This window comes from Astyanax mexicanus, chromosome 18, assembly GCF_023375975.1.
Source record: "Astyanax mexicanus isolate ESR-SI-001 chromosome 18, AstMex3_surface, whole genome shotgun sequence".
Lineage (NCBI taxonomy): Eukaryota > Metazoa > Chordata > Actinopteri > Characiformes > Acestrorhamphidae > Astyanax > Astyanax mexicanus.
Window position 1 is genome coordinate 42,726,430 of NC_064425.1, and position 16,645 is coordinate 42,743,074.

Genomic DNA, 16,645 nt, shown 5'->3' on the forward strand with positions numbered 1-16,645 from the left:
GATGGTGGTTTTATTACAATGTTGAAGCTGAGTATCATCACATAGTCACATTACCCTGAGGAGTTCGGGATCATCAGATCACATGATTCAATAATGATTGACGTGTCACAAGGAGTCTTTGTGTCTTGTCATTAAATAAGGTAGATTTGCTGCTGTAGTGTTTTATAAAATTAAATAAAATTGAGAAAACAATTTTTCGCCATTGAGCAGTCACAAATTTTATGCATTTCAGTATTTACATAATCATAGTGAAGAAAAACACTGTATTATATTACCCCATTTTAATTTTTTTTATGCGATGTCCTATAGTGTGACACTTAACAATATATTTAAAAATATATATCATTTAAAATCATTGATTATTGTATGAGGTGAAATAATATAATTAATGATCATTACAATATTTAACATTTATTATTCAATTTGGAAATGTTTTAAAAATTTCAAAGATTGAAGAATTTTTTTTTGACACATTTAAAAAAAAAGTTATATCACATAAAAACAGTGAAACAAATGACAAAGTTGGTTCCTGCTTTTTCTCATATATTCTCAAATATTAGAATTTGCAATACATGTTTTTTCAAAGAAAATGAATTTTACTGCATATTTGTCAAATACCCACAGATAATAACTAATAATTAACTAAAATACTTTTAAATAACTAATGAAATAACTAACTAATATACAAATAACTACATTATTTCATAGTATTAATTAATAACCCACAATTAATAACTATTTTTTTTACTTATTCAGAGTTAACATTTAATTACATTGTTATATATGACATCATGTCACTGTATGCAAATTTACATCAATGAGCTGTGTGCAGCATGCATATACAACTCGGAGAGAGACCGAGAGAGACCGAAATTTTAGCAGAAGGACATAATTTATCACCACTTGTGTTGAGTTGGCAGAAGTTATAAAAATATTGAAGTTTATTTAAAAATGAACTCAATTTGTTTAACTAGTCATGGTTATTTAAAAAAAAAAAACACAAAAAAATATATATTCTTTATTATTTTTTGTTATATTTTACAAAGTATATTTTTAATTTCATTTTTGTCAACTATAACTAGTTTAATAAATGTCAGATCTGACTCTAAAATTGGGTTCTTTATACTGTAGATATTTTTAGTTTCGGGGATTTTGGAGAATAAAAACAGTCAGACTTCCTCTCTCTCTCTTTCTCTCTCTCTCTCTCTCTCTCTCTCTCTCTCTCTCTTTCTCTCTCTCGCGCTGAGTGACCTTTACAGAAAGAGGAATCTTCCTGCAGCTCTTCCACTGAAGCAGGTCGGGGGAAGTCTAGGGAAATTCCACGTTCAACATCTCAACAACTTTTAATAATAAAAACAAACAAATCAGCCACATCATTAAATCCACTGCCAGCTGTAGTGAACAACACTGTTCTACTGTAGATGATGACTGGGTCAGAACATCTCCAGAACCTCAGACTGGTCATTATTGTGGGAGGTTCCCAGTGTCCAAAAGTGTCCAAGAGGGGGGCAACTTGAGAACCAATGACAGAGTCTTGGAAACAAGTCCCACTGATGTTCATGGAGGCTCCGCCCACCTCACATCTTACAGGATTAATTAAAGGATCTGCTGTAAGTCTTGGTACAGATACCGAAGAACATCTTCAGAGGCCTTGTGAAGTTCCTATTCCTACTAATGCCCCAAATATTTTTTACAATATTAGAAAGGTGGTTTCAATGTTATGGCTGATTTGGTGTATATTAACAGAGCTACAGTCACAGGTTATCTGTAGTTTTTTATTATTTTGGGGTTAAATGCAAATCAAATTCTCTTTACAGCAATGTTCCAACATCTAGTGTAAAGCCTTCCCAATAATTATGTTTAGACTCTCTGTCATATTTGTTTTATTATATTTGTACAATTCTGTTTTGAGTTATTTTGTGTTATATTAGTTTTGTCAATATATGTGATGTTATGTTGTTGTTAGTTTTATGTTATGTGTTATATGTTATGTTGGTTTTTTGTTATGTTGTTATATGTTTTGTGTTATGTAAAATCTGTTCTTAATTGTTTTTTTTTGTTATGTCACTTTAGTTTTGTTGATATGTTATGTTATTTTGTAAGTCATGCTATTATGTTATGTAAGTTTTGTTATCATGTTATTTTTGTTGTTACTTTTGTTGTTATTTCATGTTATATTGTTAGTTTTCTTATGTTACGTTGAAGGTCTCAGTGTTAGTTAGTAAGGTCAAACAGGTCACATGTTCACTCAGCTGTGATCGTCTTGTGATCATATCACCTGCTTTTGTTTTGTAAATCAGCATTTCTCAGATTCCTTAAGTCTGAAGGTGAGCTGTGTTGCACAGGTTCCGCCCTCAGCTTTGCCCTTATTGGACAGACTATACACTCATGCCTAAATCCTGCTTTGGAGTTTAAAGGTACCTGAACACATTTTCATACATGTAAAAATATTCTTAAAATATATATATATATATATTTTAGACTACCAGTCAAGTCTGAACACCGCTTAAATTCAGTGTTTTTCATTATTTGTTTTGTTTATTTGATTACTTTTAATTTTTAAAAGTATTCTCAAGTTCAGTCTTAAAGACTATGAAAAACGTTATGATGAAACTAGCTCTCATTAGAACCGCCCTAGGAAACCAGGAAAGGAAGAGCAAGAGTTTCCTCTGTTGTACAGGATAAGTTCATCAGAGTTACCAGCCTCAGAAACGGCACGTTTCAAGATTAAATAGATAGATAGATAGATATATAGATAGATAGATAGATAGATAGATAGATAGATAGATAGATAGATCTGAAAAAAATAAGAGACCACTGCAAAATAATCAGTTTCTCTAATTGAACTATTTATAGGTTTATGTTTGAGTAAAATGAACATTGTTGTTTTATTCTATAAACTACAGACAACATTTCTCCCAAATTCCAAACAAAAATGTATCATTTATTTGCAGAAAATAAGAAATGGTCAAAATAATGAAAAAGATGCAGAGCTTTCAGACCTCAAATAATGCAAAGAAAACAAGTTCATATTCATTTAGAAACAACAATACTAATGTTTTAACACAGTTAGAGTTCATAAATCAATATTTGGTGGAATAACACAGATTTTTAATCACAGCTTTACTATGTTAGTCCTGTACAGCTTGCATATTTAAGTTTGAAAACAGCCACTTTGTAAAAAGATAGAAAACTGAATACACTGATACTAAACGTGATAAGTGATGATAAATACATTATTTTGATTATTTAGTTCAATTTCTGTTATTTCTGTTAGTAAAAAATGAACGTAAACCTGCCGTTTGTGGGTCCTCGTTGCTGTCTCCATCACTACCAGTGAGGCTGCGAGAAGAGAGGAGGGGGCGGTGCAATCAATATTTGAATAAATTAGTTTTCATTGTCATTGTTCATTATAAGTTATTCAGTGCATCCCTACTGGAATTATCTGTTTCATTGTATTATCAAAAGCTGTAAAAATAACAGTTTAAAAACATATCGCGACTCACTATCATATTTTACGCACTATAAGGCGCACTTGAAATCCTTTAATTTTCCCAAAAATCGTCAGTTTCAGTCTGCAAAGTTTCTAGCATCAAGACTGGAGAAGTATAAGCATTAGCCGCTAACCGTACTAAGTGCTAGCTCTTTTGATTTTCAGGGGTGAGTATTATCGGCCTGTATCCTGGTGCCAACCCCGGCTAGCACTGCTGGAGCAGCAATAGCATTAGCATTAGCCGCTAAGAATTAGTTTTGTTTACTAAGCTTAGCTTGACAGGTTAACTTGCTGAATTAGAAGGAAATGATGGCGACACCCCTGTTCCTTAACAGTGTCACATAATGTGACCTATTAATCCAGTGGGCCTTATATATGTAAACGTGTAGACGTTTATTGATAGTGCGATTTAAAATTCAATGCACCTTATAGTGCGAAAAATACAGTAAAAAAAATAGTTAATATGGAAGCCAATGCACATATGTAGAACCTCCTCCACTTTTGACAGTAGCTTTACGGTGCAGAACTGGGCTGTTGGGCGGGAACTGTAATGTCCGGGAGCAGATTACAGCTGGTGATGATGTCGATCTTCTCAGAGACGGCTCTGAGGTCCTCCATGATGAGGCGGATGCTGTGGGAGGTGTTGATGATGCTGTTCTGGGAGTTGTTCAGGTGGGCGGTGGCGGTCCGGATGTCCCTGGACGCTCCCTGGTACAGCAGTTTCAGGCTGTGCTGGACGTCGGCGCACAGCCGAGCGTTGCCCTCCTGCAGTTTCTGCTGCAGCAAAGTGTTCTGTCCGGCCGAGTCCGCCCTCAGACTCCGCCCATCATCCGTTCCACACAGCGAGACCACCTCAGGGCTGCGTGTGACCACCAGAGGGGGCAGGTCAGACTGGAATAACAGTCTGTTCTGGGAGGTTTGGGCGGGTTCTGGTCTCCATGGAGCCGGTTCTCCTTCGCTGTCGGTTTCTGAAGCTTCTCCAGGAACGGTCAGTCCTGAGGAGGGTCTCACTGAAGTCATGAAGACCTCCTGATCTGATTCCGAGTCAGTCTCCTCCGCCTCCCCCTGGACCACCACTGCCACCTTCCTGCCCTCCATACTGACACAGCAAACACACAGCACATCATCATCATCATCATCATCAAAAAGTAAACAAAAAACAGTAAATATCAAACAGGAAATGGTAACCAGTAAACAGAAAACTCTAAATAGTGTTCAGAAAATTACGTGTAGTTTAGTATAGTACAGTGTAATATAGTATGGTATAGTGTAGTGTAATTTAGTGTAGTATAGTACAGTATAGCATTGTGTGGTATAGTGAAGTTTAGTATTGTATAGCGTAGTGTAGTATAGTGTAGTATATTATACCATAGAGAAGTATAGTGTAGTGTAGTACAGAGTAGCATTGTATGGTGTAGTTTAGTATAGTACAGTGTAGCATGGTATATCATAGAAAAGTATAGTGTAATGTAGTATAGGATAGTAGAGTGTAGCAATGTATAGTACAGTGTGGTTTAGTGTAGTACAATAAGGTGTAGTATAGTACAGAGTAGCATTGTGTGGTATAGTGTAGTTTAGTATATAGTACAGTACATAATAATACAGTATAATAGTACAGTATAATATAGTGCAGTATAGCATTGTATGGTATAGTGTAGTGTAGTTTAGTATATAGTACAGTATAGTTCAGTATAGTATAGTATAGTGCAGTGTAGCATTCTATAGTATAGTGTAGTTTAGTATTTAGTACAGTACATTATAATACAGTACAGTGTAGCATTGTATGGTATGGTGTAGTATAGTAGAGTACAGAATAGTATAGTGCTGTGTAGCATTGTATGGTACAGTGTAGTGTAGTACAGTACAGTATAATATAGTGCAGTATAGCATTGTATGGTGTAGTGTAGTGTAGTTTAGTATATAGTACAGTATAGTATAGTATAGTGCAGTGTAGCATTGTATGGAATAGTGTAGTATAGTACAGTACAGTATAGTGATGTGTAGCATTCTATGGTATAGTGTAGTATAGTACAGTACAGTATAATATAGTACAGTATAGCATTGTATGGTATAGTGTAGTGTAGTTTAGTATATAGAACAGTACAGTATAGTATAGTGCAGTGTAGCATTGCATTTAGTATAGTAAATAAACGGGTAAACACCAGTTTAAATCAGGGCTGGATTATTTAGCAGGCTAATAAAACCAGTAAACTCAGTAAATACTTACTCTGATCGCTGCAGCAGCTCGAGACTCTCAGCAGATTTATCCTCTTTATTTACTGTTTAGCTGCAGATCTGCACTGCAGTCACATGAGGCGCGCGAGACCAGAAACAACGCACTACTACTTTCATAATAAAAGTCCCCTCAGGAAACACGCTCTACCGGAATACCACTTTCTCACATCACTAGGGCACGCCCGACTGAGGACAAAATAAATGGGAACAAATGGAGCAACTGAGCAAAATCAGAACTTATAGAGATTTTATAATTATTATATTTAATGTTATAGTCTTTTCTTCATCACAACCCAATATTAAATATTTCAGCACCACAGACAGAATTTTTAAAGCTTTTAAACTCCAGATATACACCTTTTAAACTCAGTAAATCCAGTATCAGCTCACCAACCAGATAAACATAAAGTCCGTGATCAGTGAGAGTGTCTATCTTTAATTAACTCTATATAACATTAGAACACTAAACCCAAATAAACATAAAATCCGTGGTCAGTGATCTAACATTAGAATACTAAACCCAAATAAACATTAATAAAGTCAGTGATCAGTGAGAGTGTCTACCTGTAATTACCTCTATATAACATTAGAACACTAAACCCAAATAAACATTAATAAAGTCAGTGATCAGTGAGAGTGTCTACCTGTAATTACCTCTATATAACATTAGAAAACTAAACCCAAATAAACATTAATAAAGTCAGTGATCAGTGAGAGTGTCTACCTGTGATTACCTCTATATAACATTAGAAAACTAAACCCAAATAAACATTAATAAAGTCAGTGATCAGTGAGAGTGTCTACCAGTAATTAACTCTATATGACATTAGAACACAAAACCCAAATAAACATGAATAAAGTCAGTGAGCAGTGAGAGTGTCTACCTGTAATTAACTCTATATGACATTAGAACACTAAACCCAAATAAACATTAATAAAGTCAGTGATCAGTGAGAGTGTCTACCTGTAATTAAGTCTATATAACATTAAAAAAACTAAACCCAAATAAACATTTATAAAGTCAGTGATCAGTGAGAGTGTCTACCTGTAATTACCTCTATATAACATTAGAATACTAAACTCAAATAAACATTAATAAAGTCAGAGATCAGTGAGAGTGTCTACCTGTAATTACCTCTATATAACATTAGAAAACTAAACCCAAATAAACATTAATAAAGTCAGTGATCAGTGAGAGTGTCTATCTGTGATTACCTCTATATAACTTTAGAATACTAAACCCAAATAAACATTAATAAAGTCAGAGATCAGTGAGAGTGTCTACCTGTAATTAACTCTATATGACATTAGAACACTAAACCCAAATAAACATTAATAAAGTCAGTGAGAGTGTCTACCTGTAATTAACTCTATATGACATTAGAACACTAAACCCAAATAAACATTAATAAAGTCAGTGATCAGTGAGAGTCTCTACCTGTAATTAAGTCTATATAACATTAAAAAACTAAACCCAAATAAACATTAATAAAGTCAGAGATCAGTGAGAGTATCTACCTGTAATTAACTCTATATATCTATATAACAGTACTTTAGTCTGATAGATTAAAGATTACAGATTATTTACTGTGGCAGTAAATAATCTGTACAGACCTTTGTACTGGTTGCTCATTGACAGGTTGCTGTTATGACCTGTAAATCACACACCTGAGCAGGTAAAGCAGGTAAGTGTTCAGGGGTTTCTCACTGATACCTCCCCTGCATCTTCACTTCATCATGGATGAGTGACTGAAAACCTTTAGTCAACGTTTCCTGCAGGAACCCTCTGAGCACCTGAGACTGTAACTCACCTGTACTGAAAGGTAGCGTGGTAATAATGGGGTGTATGGAGCAGCGTCGGTCCAGCTGGGTCTATCCCACATCTCTGCTGTGCTTCTATGGGTTCTTCAGCACGGTAAAACCTCTGGAGCCGTTCCTCATCCCGTTCCTCACCGGACCGGACAAGAACCTCACCATGGAACAGGTACTGTAGGACATTGTATCCATGGAAATGGTTGTAACAATCATGGAAATGAATGTAGTGTAACAATGCAAACAGTTGTTACATAATGACTGTAGTGTAACAATGTAATCGGTTGTAACCAGAAGATTAAAGTAAGAAAGTGCAAATACTTTGTTTCCTTACATTGCTTTCCAATGAAAAACAAATATTTTCTTTTCTTTTTTTTTAATCAATTTTCAGTTTACTACATAATTTGAACAAACAAACTCTCACAATTTCTTGATGAATGGCCAACAAAAATAATTTAGCAAATCCAAAATAACCTGAAATAAACTCTTTTTACATAGACTTCCATTGTAAGTTAAGAAGATTTGATCTCACTCTTGTAAAGTTACTGTTTTGGAGATACTTGTTTTTCATTGGACAGCAACAAATGTTGGTTACTTATACTTTATTGGAGTGATTATTTTTTAAACACATTTTTACTTCTACCCCTTACATTTTCACACAATAATCTGAACTTTCTACTCCTTACATTTAAAACTCCTACTTAATTTCAGCTTCTTTTCATTCCAGCTTCTCATAGTACAAAAAAGAAACAGCCTATCCTGATAACAGGGTTCCCGCGGGTCCTTAAAAAGTCTTAAAATGTATTTAATTAAAGTCCTAGTAATTAAAGTCTTCTAATCTGGGGAAAGAACTAACGTTAGCAAAGAGCTAGTTATCATTAGCAGCGTGTTAGCTAGCATACTAACATTAGCGCCGAGCTAGCTACATTATCGAGGAGAGAACTAACATTAGCGGAGAGCTAGCTAATATTAGCGCCGAGCTAGCTATGTTACCGAGGAGATAACTAAGGTTGGTGGCAAGCTAGCTAACAAACTGACCTTACCGGCGAGTTAGCTAAGCTACTGGGTAGAGAACTAAGGTTAGCAGCGAGCTAGCTAACATACTAACTTTAGCAGCGAGCTAGCTAACGCTACCCTGGAGAGAACTAAGGTTAGGGGAGAGCTAGTTAACATTAGCAGCGGGCTAGCTAACTGGAAGGTCTAAATAAATCTTGACTAAGACTATAATAAATAAATAATTTTTGTGCTGTGCTGTAAAATTTTTTACAGCAAATATATGTTACGTTTGTATTAGGGGTACTAATAAAAATATCACAATATTTTATGGGATTTTTGCAATAACAATACTCTTGGTGATATGACAAAACACTGAATCTCTAATCACCAAATATACCCTAGAAAGACAACTAGCTATCTCTAGAACAGTGTAAACAGTTTGTAACGGCAGACCTTTCTCATACTAAAATTAAAATACACCTGTTTTCAGGTTTAATCCACTACATTTTAAATATTATGTTATGTCTAGACCACAATTTTAAATCGTATTAAAGAAGAAACTCTATGTTTTATCAAATTACACCACTTATGTCTTGAAAAAAAACTTTCCTTATTGTATTCAAGTTTCATAGGATGATATTACATTAGGAATTCGGTGTAACAGGATGGCAAAATGAGAAAAAATGCCTATTTGATTGTATATAGACCAGAATTGGGAATCCTTTGAAAAAGTATGAAAATTAAAGAATTATCAAATAACACCACTGAATTCTTGAGGAACATTTGTAACAGTATTCGTTATTCGTGTTTTAAGTAATGATACTGTAAGAATTTGAATGAATGGTATGGCTATAAAAGCTATAAAGAATTTGTGATTAGTGTGCCCAAGCTGCACCTTAGAACCTCTATCAGTACAGCTGGTTCCTCTGCTCCCTTTGAACTCTTTGTATCTGTATCAAGAACAGTTCTCGGATTTATCTACAGACAGGTTCTTGACATTGCTTTAGTGGAAGTGTCATGTTGGTGATGGAGGACTGGGTTCTAATGAAACACTTTTCCTGTCCGTCTGTCAGGTAGCCAATCAGATCTTCCCGGTGTGGACATACTCGTACCTGGCCGTGCTGGTGCCGGTGTTTCTGCTGACCGATTGGCTGCGCTACAAGCCCGTGATCGTGTTCCAGTGTGGAGCTCTGTTTGGTACAACCTCCATGCTGCTGTGGCTGCAGGGGGTCGGGGTCATGCAGGCCATGCAGTTTGTCTACGCCGTGGTGACGGCCTGCGACGTGGCCTACTTCTCCTACATCTACAGCATGGTGGCGCTGCAGCACTACCTGAAGGCCACCTCCTACTGCCGCACCGCCCAGCTGATCGGATACACCGTGGGCTCAGTACTGGGCCAGCTCCTGGTCTCGTTCGACCTACTGAGCTATCACTACATACTGGTGCTAACGCTGGTGCTGATCTCTGTCGCAATGGTGACCGCAGTGCTCCTGCCAATGCCCAAAACCAGCATGTTCTTCCACCACGGGAGGAGGCCAGGTGGAGGTGATTTACCTGAGAGCCAGGTAGAGTGCTCCACTAGTGGAAGTACACTGGAAGCAGGAAAAGGTGGAGCAGATGAAATGGAAACTACAGGAAATGTCCAGAGAGTAGAGGATGCTCCACAGGCTAAAGGAGATGATTCACAGGAGGATCATGGGAAAAGGGTGGAGTCCAGCCCAGCTTCAGAGGAACGAGGTGAGGAATCCCGGAGAAATGATAGGAGGGATGAACCTTCTTCATGCTAGCCAGCCCATGCAGGCGTTTGTTAGCTGATGTAACTTATTAAGAATTAGCAGTTAGTGTTCTCCTCCAAGCATGTTGAGCGTGTTGAGAGCCCGAGTGGTGGTGTGTTAACAGCAGTTTGAGAAGCTGAAGTGGAAAACTGAAAAAAATTATGAGTAAAATTTGCTTTAAAAAGTTTTGCAACTTTCTGCATTTGCTTTTTTTTTTAAGTAAATTTAATTTCAGATCAATTTAAGTAACTTCAACTCGCTGTTACATAGATTAAATAAGTGAACTGAACTTCAGTCAAACCTTTCTTTTAGTAAACTTTACTTAATTTCTGCATTCAATATTACCTAATTACAATTACTTAATTTATACAATATAACTCAAATAGTTTATGATACATAATATATTATACTTCCTGAATATATTTATATATTTACATATTTACATGATTTCAAAGATTCTTTAAAAAGAATGTATTACATGCCATCCATGTGTGTTTTAACAAAAAATATTTAAATTTCAGGAATTATAATATATTATGTATCATAAATTATTTGAGTAATATTGTCTAAATTAAGTATTTGTAATTAGGTAACATTTTATGTAGAAATTAAGTAAAGAATATATTACATGCCATCCATGTGTTGAGACAGTGAGACTTGGTCTGTTTACAAAATAAATGTGTTTTAACTTAAAAATATTTACATTTCAGTAATGTTGTAAAAAATAAGTCATTGTAATTAGGTAATATTGTATGCAGAAATTAATTAAAGTTTAATAAAAGAAAGGATCACTTAATTACTCTATGTAACATTTAAGTCTTGAAACTGAGTTGAAGTTACTTAAATTTATCTGAAATTCAATTTACTAAAAAAAAGCAAATGCAGAAAGTTGCGAAACTTAAGTAAATTTTACGCATAATTTTTTGCAGTGTAGGCATCCTCTGATTGGCAACATCTTGTGCAAACAGATCCAGGGTCATTATTTTTCCAGAAATTAAAAATGTATAAATGTGTTTTGATCTCTGGAGAACCTTCTAGCTTTTTTACTGTCTTTGTTCTGTATTTATGGAGTGTAGTCTATAGGTCTGTTTGTGCTAATGCTGTGCTAGCGACGTGGGGAAAGGCCAGTAGACAGTATGCTAATGCCGCAATAATGATGTAGTACGACACGTATAGCGACATGCTAAGAGTCTTTTAATGATATTAGCTGCTGTGTTAACAGCATGTGAGCAATGTGGGATGAGGCCAGTAGAGGTTAGTAGTTGCATGCAAATATCTGAAAGCAATGTTGGACATGGTTGGTATTTGCTGTGCTAATAGCATGATGATAGCAATGTGTAATGTAGCTGAATGCTATAAAGCTGAGTGTTCTCTGGCTGCTGTGTTCTGTAGGGGGTTGCTGTGGTACCCTCCTGCAGCTGTGGAGAGACTTCCTAACCTGTTACTCCAGCAGAGAGATGCTGTACTGGTCAGCATGGTGGGCTCTGGCCACCTGCGGCTACAACCAGACCATCAACTACGTCCAGGCACTCTGGGAACATGTGGAACCTTCCAGCAACTTCAGCATCTACAACGGAGGAGTGGAGGCCGTTTCCAGCCTGTTCGGTGAGGAACAGCATCGGCAAACACATTTAGGCATTTAGCTAAACTTGATATCCAGAGTGACTTATCTTTAGCACATTTAACAATACCAGCAATTCCGGTTTTGAGAGCTAAAGATGATGATGTTTCTGAAAGTGATACATGGGTCTCTATGGTCAGGTAAATTTTTGGTTTATTGCTATCTTGGCAACAGAAAACACAGGTGAGCAAATGTCTAAAAACAAACGACAGACATCAACAGTAAGACATTTATTGCTATGAGACTGATACTTGGTGTTTTTTAAAGAATGAAATGTGATGTTATGAATAGGGCTGCAACTAATGATTATTTTGGTAGTCGACTAATCTGACGATTATTTATTTTTTTGATTAGTCGATTAGTCAGCGATTATTTCTGCCATCTCTAAAAACGATAGAAACAACAGAAAATGAGATTTAAATAGCATTTAAATATCTAAATGTTGTTAAGCGTGGAAAGTACTGTTATTTAATGGGTGTTGAACTCCACTACGTGTGATTGGAGGATGCGGGCATCGATTCTGCTACCTCTCGCCTGCTAAGCGAGCGCACTTCCATTTGAGCTAATCCCCCATATATCCACGCCATGGACTACAACACCCATATAAAGCTGCAGGATGGCCACGTGTCCCACTGCATTAAATAGAACGTTAAGTATGGCATCACGTTTCAGCCTGAGAGCTTGTTTGTATTCTCTCCCAGATAGCACAAGGACGTTAAATCAACTTTTAAATGTATGTGTTGTACTAAACGTTATGATGCGAGGTGTGTCGGTGTGTGAGCAGGTGCGGCAGCAGCGTACGGGATCAGCTTTAGTCCGGTGGACTGGAGCCGCTGGGGAGAGCTGGCGCTAGGCTCTCTCTCGGGGCTGGAGGGCGCGGCCCTGTTCGCCATGGTGTTCTCAGATAATATCTGGGTGTGTTACGCTGGATACATCATCTTTAAAAGCCTCTACATGCTCCTCATCACCATCGCCATGTAAGAGCTTTTACACACTGGCCACTGTATATATATATAAGTCACCACAGAACCAGCTTTAAAAGCTGTAGCACTTTTTACCATTTACCTCCTGTGAAATAAATTATGAGCTGTTTGGTGCTTCTGGCTCCTTGTTTTAGTACATTAAGCCACGTTAAGATTTGTCCTTATAATATGTTTCAGTGGAAAAAACCCACATTAAGCCTTTATACATTAAGTATTTTACACTATGGTTCTTAAGTTAACTTATATACAAAATAACTTAGTTTTACAAAATGACGACACAACCTCAGTGGTCTATTAGAAACACCCATGACCAGTGTTGGGCACGTTACTTTGAAAAAGTAATTAGTTATAGTTACTCCTTACTTCTACTTACTAATACTAATAATAATAATAATAATAATAATAATAATAACAAAAGAAAAGAAAAAAAGAGAAACACCCACAAACTTATGCTTTCACTTGCTGGCCACTTTATTAGAAACACCTACCACCTTGTGCTTCCTCACAATGGCCACTACATTAGAAACACCTACCACCTTGTGCTTCCAGAAAATGGCCACTTTATTAGAAACACCTACCTCGCTTTGCTTTTACTCACTGGCCACTTCATTAAAATACTGTATTATTTATAATAAATAGTATGTTTTTTGATGGAGTTTATTTATTTCTGATAAATGATGGATTCTCTGTGGGTTTATCAGGTTCCAGATAGCTGCAGGGCTGTCGATGGAACGTTATGCTCTGGTGTTTGGAGCGAACACCTTTGCCGCTCTGGTTCTGCAGACCGTCCTCACCTCCATCGTGGTGGACAGCAGAGGCCTCGGGCTGGACATCGTTCCTCAGGTCAGCCGGACGTTTTCTTTTATGAGTTGTTTTAAAAACAGCATATGAAAAAAAGCACGACAAACAGCCTAGCAACCACCTGGAAATGCATAGCAAACATTTGGAAAAGCATCGAAACCATCTAGCATCCACATAGCAGGTAGCAACAGCTTACCAACCACATACAGAAGTAACCATTTGGAAAAGCATAGCAACTGTCTAGTAACAACCTAGCAACACTTGTTATAGCATAGCTACTGCCTTGCAACCACTTAGCAACCACTTTGGAAAAGCATTGCAACCACATAGCATAGCAACCATGTAGCAAGGGCCTAACAACCAGATAGCAACCCTAAGCAACCACTTGAAAAATCATAACAATTATCTAGCAACCACTTGGTAAGGTAATACATAGCAACCATGTAACAATGGCCTAGCAACCACTTAAAAAAGCAAAGCAACCACCAAAATGTCTGTAGAGTCTATTTACTTTAAACAAAATTTGTTTGTTTGTTTGTTTGTTTTTATGTTATAGTTCATAATCTACGCATCATATTTCTCCATCATCGCTCTGCTGTTCCTTCTGAGGGGTCTGTACACATTCTACCAGCAGAGAGAACCACAGCACCGGAGAACCGCCGAGGAACCCAGCGAAAGTGTTAAACAGACAGACACACACCTGCACTGAATACACACACTGAACACACACACACACTCTGAATCCACACACATTTTCTTATTTTCATATTAGTGTTAATTAATGTAGCCTTATTGTAAAGCACATGTGTCAAACACAAGGCCCGCGGGACAAATGTGGCCCGCCACGTCCTTTTATGTGGCCCGCGAGAGCTTGTATTATCTTAGTGTCTATAATAAATAGGTCAGAAGCGTTCTTTGACCAAAAACTACATTTCCCACAATGCTTGTCGATTGTGTTACCCGCAAAGTTGCGACTTATTGCCACTACACAGCAGTGTAGTTATTGATGCGGAAACCCTGCCGGAGGGAAGGCGTAACTTCGCGGGTGGAATTGAGACATACAAATGTAATGTCCAGATTTTGTAATTAAGCATCTAGCTTGATGCAAGGCGGTTGCAGTCAGCTTTTTTTTTTGCAAAATGCTAAATCTATCACATGTTCTTAGCAGCAAACAATTTTTGATTTTATATTTACTAAGCCTCTTTTCAGTATCTCATGAGTCTCATGAACCGGCACAGCTTTATCATCGATCGTGACTCCATTGGTGGTTCTTATTGCCTGTGTTTGGTTTATTCCTTATTGAGTTTTTTTCGTGTCTCTGTATGCTGTCATGTTTGTACCTTGAGCATGTTTCTGTGAACATGTTAGTTTAATGTACGTAGTTCATTGATTATTTGATTTACTTTTTATTTTTAAAGTTCCTTATTCACTTTACCCGTGTTTGTTCTGCTTTGAAATTTACATAGTTTAACAAAAACACCCCCAAAAAACATCCTGCCTCCTCTTCTAAAATTGTGACATCAACAATCACAGCCCCCTCAGTCAGCCTCAGTATGACTTTTTACTTCACAAAGAGGGGTCAATATGATTTCAGTTCTTGAACGGAAATGATTCTATATGCTTAAACTCATTTAAACCGTTAAAGCGATTCTCAATTGGTTGGTCAGGATCTAAAAGCTTGTAAAAAAGAAATACGTTTAAAAATATACAGTATTGTGCAAATGTTTTAGGCACCTGTGGGAATTTCAGTAAGGAAAAAGCTTTTAATCTGTGCAGTAAGTGTTTATTAGCTCAGTTAAACACTAACTTAGCATTACAATAAATACAAACAGCAATTTTACAAAAAAGCAGAGCTTTTACAGCCCTGTTTTTTTACTTAAAACATCTCCTAATCTCTCCTCATCATCCGAGTTTAACAGAGTTATTTTTTCATATCATATAAACACCTGGTTTGGTAAATTGGTATTTGTGGTAAATCAGGTGAGCTGCTGACGGAACTGAACATAATAATATACACATGCTGGCTGAGGAGCATCCAGGAGAAATCTGGAATCTCTACACTTTGTCCTTCAGCTCGGCTCACAGGATATACTTTGATAAAAAAAAGAAATTTCCTTGCTTATCTGATTTTCTACTCATCTTTTATTTTGGGGAAAAAGAGACAGAAAGTTTCTTACTAATGTACTCTGAATGCAGAGATATGCAGAAAAGTCAAAAATCTATGATTTATTTTGTGCAGTTTTGATATTTAATTGTATTGTAGTAAATGTTATACATGTAGTTGTCATGTTCGCCCTCAGTTTCATAAGATTCATGCTCTAAAATTCACTTTGCATGCATATGTATGTTTAAATTGTTTTTTAAAAGCTATTTTTGAAACATAAATGTGTTTGGTTTGTATAAATGACCATGAGAAAATGTGGGTATCAGGCTGAGAGCAGTTCAGAACCCAGAACCCCTGATTTGAACTATTAAAGATGTTTTGCATAATTTAAATATTTTAAATAAGATTAAGATTGATTAAATGGTCATATATCTTTAGGATTGAGTATGATTTACTGTGTAGTAAATTGGTGTGTGTGGATTAGATTAGTGCTGTGTGGTAAAAGGTTGTGTCTTGGGTTGAACTTTGGTTGATATGTATTCTGCTTCGTCAGAAAGAAGGAGCACTTGTTTGTTTTTATCAGTAAATCTTTTCAGACAGTGAGACTGTTCAGGAACAGAAGCACTTTAGTTCTCATCGTGATAAAGCAGATTCTACTCTGATGGTCACGTTTACATACATTTTACCAAACAGTGTTCCTATAGAGTTTAATAAAGTGTTTCTAAATGCATTATAGTTCATCTTTTTATTTCAAATAAATATTTATTGTGGAAATATTGTGGAAGCAAAAAAGGGTGTGGATATGTTTTTGTAATTTTCTGTTTA

General features: G+C 36.4%; 2 protein-coding genes across 2 annotated transcripts; one reads left to right on the forward strand and one right to left on the reverse strand.

The window, feature by feature from the left end:
- Nucleotides 1-2,923: 2,923 nt before the first annotated feature.
- bloc1s3 (biogenesis of lysosomal organelles complex-1, subunit 3) lies at nucleotides 2,924-5,832 on the reverse strand. The gene is made up of 2 exons (XM_007245130.4): nucleotides 5,721-5,832; nucleotides 2,924-4,592 (listed from the first exon to the last, which is right to left on the reverse strand). The coding sequence occupies exon 2, from the start codon at nucleotides 4,589-4,591 to the stop codon at nucleotides 4,007-4,009; it is 585 nt and encodes a 194-aa protein (XP_007245192.3). The 5' UTR covers nucleotide 4,592; nucleotides 5,721-5,832; the 3' UTR covers nucleotides 2,924-4,006.
- A 1,545-nt stretch (nucleotides 5,833-7,377) lies between these two features.
- Nucleotides 7,378-14,778, forward strand: slc19a3a (solute carrier family 19 member 3a). Its single transcript, XM_022676065.2, has 6 exons — nucleotides 7,378-7,712; nucleotides 9,610-10,273; nucleotides 11,704-11,916; nucleotides 12,717-12,909; nucleotides 13,617-13,758; nucleotides 14,273-14,778. Exons 1-6 carry the CDS (start codon nucleotides 7,566-7,568, stop codon nucleotides 14,423-14,425), a joined length of 1,512 nt encoding a protein of 503 aa, XP_022531786.1. The 5' UTR covers nucleotides 7,378-7,565; the 3' UTR covers nucleotides 14,426-14,778.
- Nucleotides 14,779-16,645: the final 1,867 nt, after the last annotated feature.

Bases quoted from the DNA above. Each gene is read 5' to 3' on its own strand.
- slc19a3a (XM_022676065.2), top strand. From the start codon at position 7,566: ATGGGGTGTATGGAGCAGCGTCGGTCCAGCTGGGTCTATCCCACATCT. The intron at 7,713-9,609 runs GTACTGTAGGAC...TCCGTCTGTCAG, and splicing joins AGAACCTCACCATGGAACAG to GTAGCCAATCAGATCTTCCC. The intron at 11,917-12,716 runs GTGAGGAACAGC...GTGTGTGAGCAG, and splicing joins GGCCGTTTCCAGCCTGTTCG to GTGCGGCAGCAGCGTACGGG.
- bloc1s3 (XM_007245130.4), bottom strand. From the start codon at position 4,591: ATGGAGGGCAGGAAGGTGGCAGTGGTGGTCCAGGGGGAGGCGGAGGAG.